At 41.1% G+C, this 15,000-nt stretch overlaps 1 protein-coding gene across 3 annotated transcripts in view; it reads left to right on the top strand.

Moving 5' to 3' along the window:
• Positions 1-15,000, top strand: part of LOC143020604 (zwei Ig domain protein zig-8-like) — an 82,326-nt gene that overhangs the window by 48,773 nt on the left and 18,553 nt on the right. For all 3 annotated transcript variants that reach the window (XR_012965910.1, XM_076177051.1, XM_076177045.1), the window contains exons 2-3: positions 4,795-4,930; positions 9,897-10,066. Coding sequence is in view for 2 of the 3 variants with exons in the window: in XM_076177051.1 (XP_076033166.1) it covers positions 4,795-4,930; positions 9,897-10,066 (306 nt within the window). In the remaining variant the exon portion in view is untranslated. The remainder of the gene's footprint in view (positions 1-4,794; positions 4,931-9,896; positions 10,067-15,000) is intronic.

Raw genomic sequence — 15,000 nt, 5'->3', positions numbered from 1 at the left:
CCTGCCCACGAGGATTGGAGTAACGGCTCGCAGCGCAGCGATACTGAAATTATTTCAGCCCTGGGCGGGATTCGAACTCGGACCGCTGGGTTAGCAGTTGCGAACGCTACCACTGCGCCGTCATGCCGCCGTTAAGCCCGCGCGCTCGCGCGCGTGTATGTGTGTATGTGTGTGTGTGTGTGTGTGTGTGTGTGTGTATTTACCTAGTATGTACCTAGTTGTATTTTACGGGACGAGAGCTATGCTCATAGTGACCCGTTTTCGTATCTCTCCGCATCCAGTTTTTCTTAAAATCTTGTATAGTTTTGGCTCTCACTGTTCCTCCGTTTAGTTTGTTCCAGACATCAATCACTCTATGTGGGAAACCATTCTTTTTCAAATTTCTTCTGTAACTGTCCTTCTTTAGCTTCTTTTCGTGTCCTCTTGTTTCTCTTCTGTCCCATTTTAATAAGTCGTCTCTATCAAGAATTTCCATCCCTTTCATAATTCTGTATATGGTCAACAAATCACCTCTTTCTCTTCTCAGTTCCAGTGTTGATAGATGTAAGTTATCCAATCTTTGTTCGTATGTTAAATTTGAGAGTGTAGGTGCCATTTTTGTCGCTGCTCATTGAATTCTTTCCAATTTTCTTATGTTTTTTTTTTTTTTTTTTTTTGCTAGGTGCCCATATTGTTGCAACATACTCCAATTTAGGTCTTATCAGTGCAACCACTATTTTCTTTACCATTTCTTCATCCATGTAGTCAAAGGCCACTTTTATTTATCTTAATAAGTTCAAAGTCTCTCCAACTAATTTATTGACATGTTTATCAGGTGTCAAGTCACTCCCAGGTCCCTTTCTGCGTTGACTTTTTTTACTTTCTTGGTACCAATTTTATATTGACCCGATATTCTATTTTTGTTTTTCCAAATTCCATTATACTATACTGTGTGTGTGTGTGTGTGTGTGTGTGTGTGTGTGAGAGAGAGAGAGAGAGAGAGAGAGAGAGAGGGGGGGTGGACCCCCGGATCTTTATAATACGAGTATGTGTGTACCTTGTGTGGTATACCTCCCGGCCCCCCACCTAAACGACTCTAATTACAAGACATAATGAAATAAGCAAATAAATAATAAATATATAAAAATAATAATAGATAGATAAAACAGGTGGCAACTCAGTGCTCCTAAATGTTTATATCATATTATCTATATCAATTACCACGTGATTACCCCGTAATTTATATTAATTACGCGTGACGGGACAAGGAAAGGGTCGCCGTGTAAATGATGCGGTGGGGGTAAACCAGCTTCGCCCTGCTGTGGAGATGCTGCTGTGCCTTGCCGCATTGCTTCACAAAGAGCTAAGATGAAAGGGAAACAAATGGATGAGGGATGGATGTGGGAATGGAAGATTTGGCTGGATGGGGGGGAGGCCTTTTGGTATACAGAAAGACAGACATAAGGATATAAGAATGGAGGAGATTGCAAGAGACCATAAGGCCTACACTAGGCAGTTCCATGTCCGTTACCACTTGTCATCCCTATCCATAATGTTATCTCATCTTCTCTTAAAACAACCAGTTGTTTCAGCGCTCATTGCATGGTTACTAAGTCTATTCCATTCGTCAACCACTCTATTGGTAAAACAGTTCTTGTCTATTTCATTCTTAAATAGTGAGAAAATCCATCCGTGCTCTGACAGTACTCTCTGGTGCAGTTTGATAAAAGCCTTCCTAACTTAGAGCGTTGTGTTTTACGATCTTGAAAATGATGATTTGATGACAAATTTCACCTAGAAAAGCGGGGGTTGGGGAGAATACGCTATCCCCAGCAGACCTTCCCCTCTCCCCAGCTCCAAAAAGTAGAGAAGAGACATCTCTCCTATAATCCCTATTTACTACCTTAACACATTTTATCTTAAATGCAGGGCCCTCACATAGGGGCTGGGGGCGGCATTTTTAGGGGGGGGGGGTCCAATTCTGGCCTGGACTAAGCCCACAAGGCTGACAAAATAATTATAATAAAAAAGTGGACAAACAAGCCCTGAATATTTTACTGTGATCGGCGATTTTTGCGTTAGACTCAACAAAATATGAAACTAATTCTACTCTTTAATTTTCACTTAATTATGCGCCACACATAGGAAATGCATTTTTGTATTATGTATATCGGTATCTTATAATCACGTTGCACAAATTACGGTCATAGACAGTAAGGGATGGTGGAAGTGGGAAGTGGTGAATGGGGGAGGGGAGGGGAGGTGACGTCACTGAGAGCTTAGACATGTCAGGTGCTCTGTTTAAATGTCATGAAAATATACCACAAAAATAAATCAACAAATACGTAAATAAATGTAAAAACAAATAACTGTAATATTGCTCATCGTTTATGACAAAATGCTGTAAAAGTTTAAAATGTTGCTGACGACAATTTTTAAACGTTAACGGTTTTGTGTCCGACATGATGACGCCTAAAACGTCAGATATTCTCATAAAACATCAAATATGCAAATTGCGCGCGAGGCTACGGATTCTCACATCTGGAAGGAGTTTAGTAAATATTCACAGTACTGCCTGAGTTTCTATATATTTTTTCCTTTTTATCAGCAAAGTATATATATATATATATATATATATATATATATATATATATATATATATATATATATATATATATATATATATATATATATATACTTTTTTCGAGTAAAAATGGGAAACTAAAGTACTGGGCATTATTTTCCCCGTGTTGGATCTCCGAGCTTCTCCCACCAAAAGATCACGTGACCAGTCGACTTTCCTCGGCATCTTGATGAATCACTTTGGCACAAAGTCTTGTTCAAAGCTCAAAATCTCCAGCGGTGCCCAAAAGAAAATATTTGAAATGTATCACCGTGGTCTTGAGCTTTTACTTCAACAGTGATGGGATTTTCATCTATAACTCTTAACGATTCAGCATTCACATAATTCAAAATAGCCCTTTAATTTACATTGATTTAAGTACCGTCGATTATTCGAATGAAAAACTATAAATTGATCATTATCAGTATAATAAAAATTTGAAAAATTACAGACGTAGAGTTAAAGAAGAAAAAAGAAAAACAATTGGTAATTTTACATGAAAATAAGGGGGGTTACAGACATATAGTCAATTGTGACATTTTTGCATTTAAAATCGAATGTTCTACAGGAAGCTCACAACTTGAATGTCGCAACGGTACGACGACGACAACGCCGCCAACCGTCCCCCAAGAAGAGAGTTGCTTGCCGCTTGACAAGCCGAACACAATGGCTTCTCAAATACTCTCCCTGTTTACGCGTTCCTACCTCAGCTTCACCTTTTTCTATTCGTAATGTGTCACCCTTGCCCCTCCCCCCAACCAACAAACCCTCCTTGTGTCGTCACCCTTGAGGAGGCGTGGTTTTGGCAAGGCACTGCCTTCTCCTCCTCCTCCTCCGTCCTGGCCACCCATCTTGCCCCCGTTAATGGCCTCTCATAAATACTTGCTCTCTTCGACATCTCGTCCTCAGAGGGAACTTGGTACAAAACCAGACATTCCTTTCTTTTTTTCAAATTCACGAACGATTTAATGCAAAACATGATTAAATCTTACGGTGTCTGTTTTCTTCGTTTTCTAATTAGTGACGATGGTGTTAATTTACACTCGGCCTCTTGATTCCAATGCCGATAACAAAGCGACCGACCGCGCTGCCAAAGACTGTGACCAAAAACAACAGAGTGAGCATCACAGCCCTCACCACCATGGCTAGAGCATCACTTCCTTGGTGATGAGGAAGAGAAAGGAAATGATGAGTGACGGGGTCGTCACATTGAACTATTTTTTCCTCCCTCACCCTACCTTCAACCTCCATTTGAATAAATAGAATAGACTTCACTTACAGGAATCTAGATTTCCCCAGTAACATTTCAACAGTATGTCTAACATTCGTATAAGGTTACAATCCCCTAGTTCATCATTCAGCTTTGCTATGTATGACCGAAAGATAATTTGTTATTTGGAGGTTTGTAAAAAAAGATGTAACCAAAGTCTTTTTTTTTTACTGAACTGTCGGCACTGCGATAACTCAATGAGGGAGAGAAGGGCTGTGATGTGTGGCGTACAATGGCCCAGTGAAGAATGCACTTCTATCTTATGCATGCATTGGACACACGAGCGGGGTGGGGGTGGGGGTGAAAAAAGGCTACCCACTTATGTTCGTGCAGTGTCGATCATTATATTGTGATCGGTATTACAAACGCAGCAATAGGAAGATTTGTGGTTCTGACTCTTTTATTCAAGGTTGGCAGTCACCATTTGTAAGTTTATCAAACTGCATCATCGTGTTTTATTTTCTTATTTCGTTGTATACCTTTATCACGTTACATCCCACTGATGTTGTGTGTTGCACAGTGGCATATCATGACGTGATTATGAGCGTTCACATACACACACACACACACACACACACACACACACACACACACACACACACATGACACATGTACACATAACTCAGCGGTCTGATTTTGGTTCCCGCCCATGCCTGAAAAGTATCACGGCACTGCAAGCTGGTACTCCATTCTGTTGCACAAGGAGTCTGGTGTGTGTATGTGTGTGTGTGTGTGTATGTGTGTGTGTGTGTTGTCACAACATTACCCATATATCGAACCATACATGAACTCTGAGTTCTCATCCGATCGGGCAATAGCTGTCGATCACGAATCCAACACGTGACCCAAAAACCATGGCGAACCACGCACCATGTCATATGTGTGATGGATTTACATTTATTTTGTTTCTTGTCTTTTGCAGATGATTTGTGAGGAGATCTGGTGCGGCCCAAGGGGTCCCCTGTCCACGCTGAAGACTTTCCCTCTAAGGGCGTCTCTGGTGGTCCTCCTCCTCCTCCTGCCCCTCCTGGCGTCTTCGTCAGGAGCTTCCGCCAAAGGTGAGGACACAAGGACCTTGGTAACGACGTTCGAGAGACCCGAAGTAGAAAAAGGTCGTCGAAACCCTGTTCACACCAAGATCGAGAGAATACAAGGTCTACTCAACAGCTATCCAGTATTTAGGTCGTTTGCGCATTGACGTCACTAGAAGTGCTTGGCCCAAAGACTATATAGGAAAGACGGGAAAGCGCACGGAGAGCCGCATCATCCACATACATTTTACTGTGCGGCTCTCTCACTAGATGGCGTTTACGTCAATCACCAGTTTTAACTGCATCGTCTGTTTCTTTATTAGATATGTCAAAGATAAACCACAAGAACATTTTTCCAAAATGAAACCCCCATTTTAACGGTTGCAGAACATGAAATAGGTAAGTCTCCCAGAAACTCTGTGGTGCCTGTACGTTTTCTCTTTTACCTAACATTTTTCACTTACGTTTTCACCATTTTCTCTGTGGGCTCCCCTTCAGATGACGTCACAACATGCGCGCGAGCAGACCTTGTATTCTCTCGATCTTGGTTCACACTATCGGTTTGAACAGCGCGGAAACCCCGGCGGTAGGGCATAATTAAAGAAAAACTGCGCTCTTGCGTGTGAACGCCTCCATTGAATTACACTGTAATTGAATCGCCGCGGTTGAAACCGCTAGTGTGAACAGAGCTTAGTTTACACGTGACAAAGTCCTCTATGCTCCTAGTTTTCATATCTATTTCTCGCAAAAAAAAAAAAAAATCGCAAGTGGCGTCATCGGAAACGTTCAGCTGGTCTCGGATTCTCTTAGTTGTGGGTTCGAGTCTCGCACTCCTCCCCGATTCCCAGCAGTGACTGTGTGTTACTGGGCCCAACAGTCTCCAAAACGCATAGTGGGCAAAGGTGACGACTCTCCAGCTAACGTTAGTGATGGAGTTGAACTGTTATTTTATGTATTTTTTTTTTTTTTTTTTTTTTTTTTTTTTAGTTATCGACGAAGGGCGATTACAGGCACGTGGCTCCTGAAGGAGGTGGCTTGACGGAGGTCTAACCCTCTGTCAGGAAAAAAAAATAATACCTTCTACAAGTGCAAAAATGTAGAGATGATAATAATGATGCCTTAAAACAGACATACTTTGTATAACAAAACTTAGTTCATTACTTATAAGGACATGACGGTCTAGTTAGTATAGTACAAACATACGTAGAAAAAGTAGCCCTCACCCGGTCTCCAATCCGATGAGACCTTTTATAATAGTGTCACATGGGATTCCTTGTTAGCTAAAAAAAAAAAAAAAATATATATATATATATATATATATATATATATATATATTAGATAAATAAATAAATAGATAAGTAAATAAATATACATACATACATATACCAAAGGCTCTTTTCTCCCTTACACGGGGGGTGGCCAAAAAGAAAAAGGCATAGAAACCACTCCCTTCTATTCCATTCCCTACATATTCCACTCCCTTCCATCTTTCTCCCTCCCTCTCATCCTGGCACCTCCTGGATGACGGGTCATCCCTGCATCCTGTCCACTGCCCTGGGTCAGAAGCAGTGTCGCAAGACACAGCACATCCACAGCAAGGCCGCTTCATTAATTCGGCGACCCCTCTCTCCGTCGCCTCATGCAGAAAAGAAGACGGGGAGAAATCCCTTCGGGCTGCGTCAAATTATTTCTTATACATGCTTCCTCACCCCCCATTCCCCCCCTTATGTATCACACCATCATCCATACACAACCATTCTCCATTCACCCCTATCTTCTGTCCTCTCCCGTCCTTCCTCAACAGACATTCCTCTCTTTTGTAATGCCCCTTTTACCCCATCCATCGATCTCGTCCTAGGACGCCCCCTCATATTCACTCCTTCCACCTCTGCCTTCCACACCTCTTTTACTGATCTTTCTTCACTCATTCTTTCCACTGTCCAAACCATCCTAATACTCTTTCATCAACCCTATCTCCCAACTCCCTTTCCACCCCTGTTCTCCTCCTCACTTCCTCATTTCTCACACTATCTAGCCTAGTACCCCTATCATACTTCACAGACATTTCATCTCAAACACATTCACACTCCTTCTCTCTTCCTTTCTTATGTGCCATGTTTCTGCCCCGTACATTGCTGTCGGCACAATCACTCCTTCATATAACCTCCTTTTAGCATCCATTCCCAGATATTTTTTTCTCATTACACTTTTTAATTCACCAAGGCATTCACTCTACATTCTACATCCCCCACTCCTCCCTTTCCTGCCACATTCGCACACAAGTATCTGAAACTATCCACTTCCTCCAGTCTCTCTCCCTTAATACTCACTTCCAACCTGCTGTCACTCTCTCCCCTTGTACATCTCATCACCTTATTTTTGCCCACATTTATCTTCAGCTTCCTTTTTTCATACACACCTTCTCAAACTCTGTCACTAACTTACACAGTCCTTCCTCTGATCCTGCCACAAGTGCAGTGTCGTCAGCAAACAACAACCGTCTTATTTCCCTCTTTTCTCCATTTTCTTTAACCATCTCCAACCCCTGACCCACCACCTTTGTATTCACCTCTCGCACCACCCCATCCATGTATAGGTTCAACAGCCAGGGCGACATAACACATCCCTGACCAAGTCCCACCATTATCTCAAACCATTCACTCTCTCCATTTCTAATCCAAACACAAGCTCTACTACACTCATAAAAACTTTTGACTGCTCTTAACAGCTTTCCTCCTATCCCATATATCTGCAGTACCTCCCACAGTGCCTTCCTGCCTACCCTATCGTAAGCCTTTTCCAAATCCATAAAAGCCCCTAAAACATCCTTACCTTTTCCTATAGCTTTCTCACATATCTGTCTTACCACAAAAAATTGGTCTACACAACCCCTACCTGTCCTAAAACCACACTGTTCCTCACCAATTACTCCCTCTGTTCCTCTCCTAATCCTCTCAATCAAGACCCTCCCATAAACCTTCCCAACTACACTCAACAAGCTGATCCCTCTGAAACTATTACACTCACACTTGTCCCTCTTTCCCTTGTAAAGCGGAACGATTCAGGCACTTCTCCAGTCCTCCGGCACTCTACCCTCTCTTAAACAAACATTGAATAACCTCACCAGCCAGTCCACCATAACTGTACCTCCTTTCTCCAGACATTCTGCATGGCATCCATCCAACCCAGGTGCCTTATCTGCTCTCATCATCTTAACAACTGCTTTCCCTTCATTTTTCCCTATTTCTCCTCCATTTTCCTCACTCATCACTCACATTTTCTTAGCGCTTCCCACTGCAATTACCTTTCTCTCCCTATCCTTCTTCACATTTACCAACCCCCTAAAATACTCTGCCCACCTTCCTCTCACTGCCTTCTCTTCCATTATCATCTCTCCATCTGCACCTTTTACCTTTTCTTCTCTACTTGATTCACCTCCTCTTCCTCTTTTAATTTCTTTCCAAAACATCTTCTTATTACTTTCAAAATTTTCTGTCATACTCTTACACCATTTCACATCTGCTCTCCTCTTTGCTTCCTTTATCTTATGCTTAGCTTCCCTTCTCTTTACTTTGTACCTCTCATACGATTCCCTCGTCCTAATTTGTGGCCAATCTATGAACGCCTCGTTCTTTTCTTCTACACCCTTCTTTGCTTCCTCATCCCACCACTCACTCACTACCCTTCCTTCTATTTCCTCCCGCCCTCCTTGTTCCACACACCATCTTTGCACACCTTATGACTCCCTCCTTGAACCATCCCCATTCCTCTTCCACTCCTAGTTCTACTCTATCCTTCACTACCTCCCACTCCTCTCTCAGCTTCTTCTTATACTTATTCTCCTTTTCTTTCTCATTTAAGTAGTTCACTCTAAGTACCTCCCTACCTTCTGCCCTTTTCCTCTCTCCACCTATTCTCCACTCTCAATTTACATTCCACCAGAAAATGATCTGATATTCCCCCACTCTCTCTCCTTAGAACATGTACATCTTAACTCTTCCAGCCAAACTCCTGGTCACCACTATATAGTCCATCAACGCTCTATATAAATAAAAAAATAAATAAAATGATGCACAACGTTTGAACTTATTGCTCGGAGAGAAAACATCGTGAGAGAGAACGGAGATTATGCAGCGGTGACTTTAGTAATTCAATTCCTCGACTTTGTTGTTGTCGACTTGACATGTTAGATAGATAGATAAACTTTATTTGGCAAAGAATCAATATACATGAAGTGCAGATAATGACAAGAACACATGGTTCGAAATAATAATTGCAAATTGCCAAGGATGACCCAAAAAGCATGTACGCTTATTTCCAATTTAATTTTTGATTAGCCTACTCGGTTTCTTCGATGACTTGGCATTACAGCGTAGTTTAAATCACTCCAAGGGTTCATCCTATCTTAGATAGCTAAAGAAAGTTATGATCTTGTAAGTTAAATGTGTTTTTTTTTGTACTATTTACAAGTGGTATTGCAGTGTCTCTTTTCTTTCTCTTCAGCTCCATGACCTCGATGTTTTATATCTTCCCGTGACACTCTCTCGGTAGTGAAGGGATTAAGTCAGTGTTTCAAACCCTGGAAGAGGGTGGGGGTGGGGAGCGATCACCAGTAAGGGGGTGCTGAAATAAATTTCACTGGTGCTGGAAAAGTCATGAGTCAGCTGTAGTCCCTGGGATCTGAGGTATAGAGGATGCTACACTGCCTAGACCTGACTATAAAGGTGTGCTCAGGTCGGAAAAGACTAAGATAAATCTGGGGTAAATATTCAACAATTATATTTTACCATACACCTGGAGTCACTTAGCTGCGGATCTCTTGGGTAACCAGGATAAGTAGATGTCACTAGGGATCGAACCTTAGATTTCGTGATGTCGAGGTGGGGACGACTCCGAACGTGCCACAGCCACCTGTGGTTGAAGGATGCGCAAACTCCCTCTTCGCGGCTGCCGTTCCGGTTGGTTCACTTATAGGAGGTTCTTCTCCCCCCAGCTGCCGACGAAGACCTCGCCGAAGTGACGGAGGACCCCGTGGGCGCCATCAGGCATCTTCTCCCAGAGGTGAATTTGGAGCGAGGCCGGAGCATCACGGTGGTCAAAGGTCACCGTGGAGAGACACTCTTCCTACCCTGCAGGTTCCCCGAAGTCACGCAGGACCAGAAGGTGGGTTCGTCGACGGCTCCTCGGGAAAGGAGGCGACTGGGAGCAGTAGCGAGTACTAGACCCCAGATTCGCAGTCAGATGTTGTATTCCTACTTTTTTCTTTTATTTCATTACATCAATACAGTGGTTGAATTGGCATTCTATCATGATCATGAGGTCCCTCCAGAACTTTGCTGAAAATTGTTTTTGTTATTCTGGTTGCCGTCAAGCGATTTTATTCTTTTTTTTTCATTCACTTTTATTTATTTTTCCTTATATGACTTAGTCTTAACGTTATCTGGTCTTATTCTGTCTTGTATTAGTCTGTGTTGGCTTCATTTATATCTTAGTACTACTAAAAAATTAATTGGATGGGTTCTCTGACTTTTGGGTGGTTTTGCAAAACGCCTCGCGCCCCTGTGTTGACGTGGTGATTTTGTAACGCTTCTCAAGCCAGAGCCAGTAAGCCTTTTTCGTTTTAACACACACCCTTTCATTACTTTTCCAAAATGTCTGAGGAAGTTTCTTCTAGGATGAAACGTTATCGACACTTCTGGAAATGGGTGACGTGCTCAAAAAAGATACAAAAGAAAGACACCAAAAACAACTCTGAGCTTCTTGGACAGCTTCGAGCAGAACACGCTAGAATCTTTCCGGGTCTTTACGGAAAAACCAAAATCTTTTCTGTGATAGAGTCTTTAAAGGAGTTCCATTTAAAAGTTCTTCAGTTTAATGTCACCATACGTGAAAATGAAGACTTTTCGTATTCAGATGAAATGTTTGACGATTTACAATTGTTTAACGGAGACGTCGAAAAGAGTAAATTCGATGGTTTTTCCAAGCACTATTTCGCGGGCTACAAGAGTTTCATAAAACATGGAGGCAGGGGTGATCACAGAAATTACCAAATGCACTACATCGACTCAATTTTTAAGAGTTACAAGCGTCAAGAGAAGAACAAGTACGCTTTAAAGAAAGTCAAAGAAGAGGCTGAAAAAAAGAGGCTCCAAGAAAAGATTGAAGAAGAAAAGTGGAAAGCCACCGAGGAAGAGGAACGGAAAAAGCAAGAAAAGCTGGATAGAAAGCAAAAACTGATGGAATTTAAAAAGGGAAGGGATGAGAGGCGTGTTAAACGGTTGGAGAAAAAAAGACTTGAGCAACAATTGAAAGAGGAGAAACACTGTAAAAAATTAGAGAAGAAACGTCTCGAAGAACAAAGAAAAGACGAGAGACTACGTCTAAGAATGGAAAAACGCGAGCTGGCGAAAGAAGAACTAAAAAAAAAAAAAGAATTATTTGAGAAATCTGAAAAGAAATATGGGTTCTTTGTTATTCCCTGAACTACAAGAAGAGCAAAAGAAAATGCTAGAAGAAGACAGAGCAGAAAGAAAACAAGATATGGAAGAGAGACGTGAAAAACCGTCAATCGACATATTTTCCATAGACAAACTAAAAGGAGTGATAACCGATGAAAATAAAGTTGAACCTCAAAATCTCGGCAAGCTAGGAGACTTCAAATATAAATACTGCCAAGCCTTGATGTGGAAAAAAGAGCCTAGGACAGTTTGTTGTAATAACGGGCAAGTTGCGGCTGTTATTCCATCAGAAATCAAAGACAAAACTGTTAAAAGCCTATACGACGGAACTTCTGAATTTTCTGATCGTTTTCTTGGAGATTTAGTAGGATTCAACAATTTGTTCTGTTTTACCTCTTTCTCAACACCTCGCAAGATAGAAAATGCTTTAGAGAAATCCATATGTTTCAAGGTTCAAGGAAGAATTTACCACAGGTTAGGATATTTGAATCCTGGAAGATTTCAAGAAGGACCTCTAAACCATCAGGCTTCGGGAAGCCGTGGATTTTTTGGCAAGTTTCTTGGACTTCTATTTTTACCATGATTGAGACCAGCAAATTAAACTAAGAACAGATAAAATGAAAAATTTAAAGTTAGAAGGGAAAATAGCCACACAAAAAAACGACGCTCCAGAAAAGAAAAGGAATACGAAGAAAATGAAAAAATAATCAAGATGCTTTTTGAATACTTTGCTGAAAATAATTCGTGTCTTTCGTCTATGTTAAAGGAGGTCGAAAATTCAAAAGAATTAGTTCGGCTTCACATCGAAAAACATGGAAAAATACCAGAGATGACCTTAACACTTAAAGCAGCAGAAGGCGTGCAAACGCGTGAACATAAAGGTGTGTATCACCTTCCATCTTCTTCTGCAGCTGTCGGAGGTAAAGTGAATTTAGAACCCGGTAATGATCCTCTTCGGGTTATTATAACGTCTCCTAAACCCGGGTCTAATTATGTTACAAGGATCCTAGAACACTCGAATTTCTTCTATGATCCATTCCAATACCCTCTTTTAATTCCTCATGGAAATATGGGATATTCTTATACTTTGAAGCTTTTACAAAAAGGAGACAAAGTTCGAAAATACAACAAATTGACGCCCGCTGCATTTTACTCCTCCATGTACATGGAACGAGAAGGGGTGTTCAACTACATTACGAAATGTCGTCGTTTATTCCAACAATTCGTTGTGGATAATTATGTGAAAGTGGAGACCATGAGACTTGATTTCATAGAGAGAAACCAAAATGAAATAAGAAAGGAAAGGTCGGATATTCTGAGAGGAGAAAATGGAAAAGATAGAGGTCAACGTATAATTATACCTCCTTCATATGTTGGAGGACCAAGATATATGAAGCAAAGACAACAAGACGCCCTCGCATTTGTAACAAATTATGGATCTCCTGACTTTTTCATAACGTTCACTATGAACCCAGCATGGGAAGAACTGGAAGAAGCGACGAGTCAGACAGGAGGAAATGCTGCTTCTGGATGTAAAGCAGACAGGCCAGATTTAGTGAGTAGACTATTCAAGATGAAAGTGTATAGTCTTCTTGATGATTTCACCGTTAATTGTATATTTGGAAAAGTTAAAGCCTATCTTTACAGTGTCGAGTGGCAAAAAAGAGGGCTCCCACATGTCCATATTTTGTTATGGATGAGACATAATGTTAACGCCGATTTTGTTAGCAAAACAATATCTGCAGAAATACCAGACAAGGAAACTCACCCTAGATTATATGATATTGTGACAAAGTGTATGATACATGGACCTTGCAAGGGTTTTGATGATTCCCAACTTTGTTGCCAGGGGAAATCTTCCTCGGACGGCAAAAATTTGTGTGGAAAAGGGTCCCCGAAAAAGTGTAGAGATACTCTATTTTTCGGAAATAATGGCTACCCACTTTACAAAAGAAGAGCAAAAGGAGAAGGCGGACATACATTTGAGAAGAAAATTATGGGTAAAAACGTGACAGTGGATAATTCTTGGGTGGTACCTTATAGCTCATATCTATGCCTCAAATATAACGCTCATATAAATGTCGAATGTTCAAATTCCATAAAACCATAGCCTATGTAACAAAGTACGTTAACAAGGGCTGTGATCGCATACTGTACACCAAGACTGAAAAGGATAAAGAAATAGTAAACGAGGTAAGAAATTATCAAGATGCACGCTTCGTAAACGCTAACGAGGCAACATGGAAGATATTCAAGTACCCTATCCACAAGAGCTTTCCCCCTGTTACTACCCTTGATTTGCACCTGGAGGGGGAAAATGAAGTATTTTTCAATGCAGACCACGACGAAGAGACACTGTTAAGGAAAACCTTAAAGGATACACAACTCACATCTTTCTTCAAATTGTGTCAAAAGAACGAGTTCACTGCTTCACTTTTGTATTACGAAATCCCCAATTTCTTCATATACGACAAATTAGCAGCTAAGTGGATTGAGAGAAAGACGAAAACCGCGGCCCTCGGAAGAGTACGAGCAGTAACCACAAAAACAGTTGAACTCTTTTATTTGCGTATGTTGCTTTCGCATAAAAGAGGACCCACTTCTTACAAGGACCTCAGAACAGTTGAGAGAGTCGAGTACGAAACATATAGAGAAGCTGTAAAAGCCATGGGATTACTCAACGACGAAGAAATGTGGAAGAAAACTATAATGGAAATCATAAACCATACTAATAACAGAGACCAACTAAGGTCGACATATGCGAGTATGTTGGTATTCTCTGGTCTGGAAGATCAAAGAAGCATATGGGAGGAGACAAAAGACCTTTTTGCGAGTGATTTTCTACATTTGAGGGGATTAGAAGAGTATAATGACGAAATTTACCTCGATGCTCTTGACGATATTCAAGAAAAGGTCTTCAACTGTGGAGGAGGAAAAAATCGAACAATACGGTCTTCCTTCTTCAAGAAACGGAGAAAAGTCAACTAATGTTGTAAGAAGAGAGAGATCATACAACAAAGCGGTACTGGCTCAAGAAGTCGAGGAACGAAAAGTGATGATGAACGAAAAACAGAAGCATTGTTACGATACCATAATGAAATGTGTAGAAGACAAATCGAAACGTGGAAAAAGAGGGTTTTTTATTAGTGCTCCGGGAGGAACTGGAAAATCTTTCCTGTTGAATGTTCTATTGGATACTGTTCGTTCAAGAGGAGAGATAGCATTAGCCGTGGCTTCTTCGGGTATAGCCGCTACTGTTTTACATGGAGGAAGAACCGCCCATAACATGTTCAAAATTCCGTTATTGAAATACAATGAAATACGAGCATGCAGCGTCAAGAAAAATACTGAGATGGCACGTCTTTTTGAGTTGACTTCTTTGATTGTCTGGGATGAAGCTGTAATGGCTAACAAAAATGCAATGACCGCCCTCAATATTACTCTAAGAGACGTTTTAGGTGTTGACAAGTTCATGGGAGGAATAGTATTTGTATGTGCTGGAGATTTTAGACAAATTCTTCCTGTGGTCAGGGGAGGAGGAAAAAGTGAACAATTGAATTGTTGTCTTAAACCAAGCTATTTCTGGGAAGAATTGAGTAAATTGGAACTGAAAGATAATGTGAGGCTATCAAAAACTGA

Source organism: Oratosquilla oratoria, chromosome 3 (assembly GCF_046742065.1).
Source record: "Oratosquilla oratoria isolate Oo_2021 chromosome 3, ASM4674206v1, whole genome shotgun sequence".
NCBI lineage: Eukaryota > Metazoa > Arthropoda > Malacostraca > Stomatopoda > Squillidae > Oratosquilla > Oratosquilla oratoria.
The sequence above is the reverse complement of the archived record's forward strand: the minus strand, read 5'-3'. Positions and strand labels throughout refer to the sequence as shown.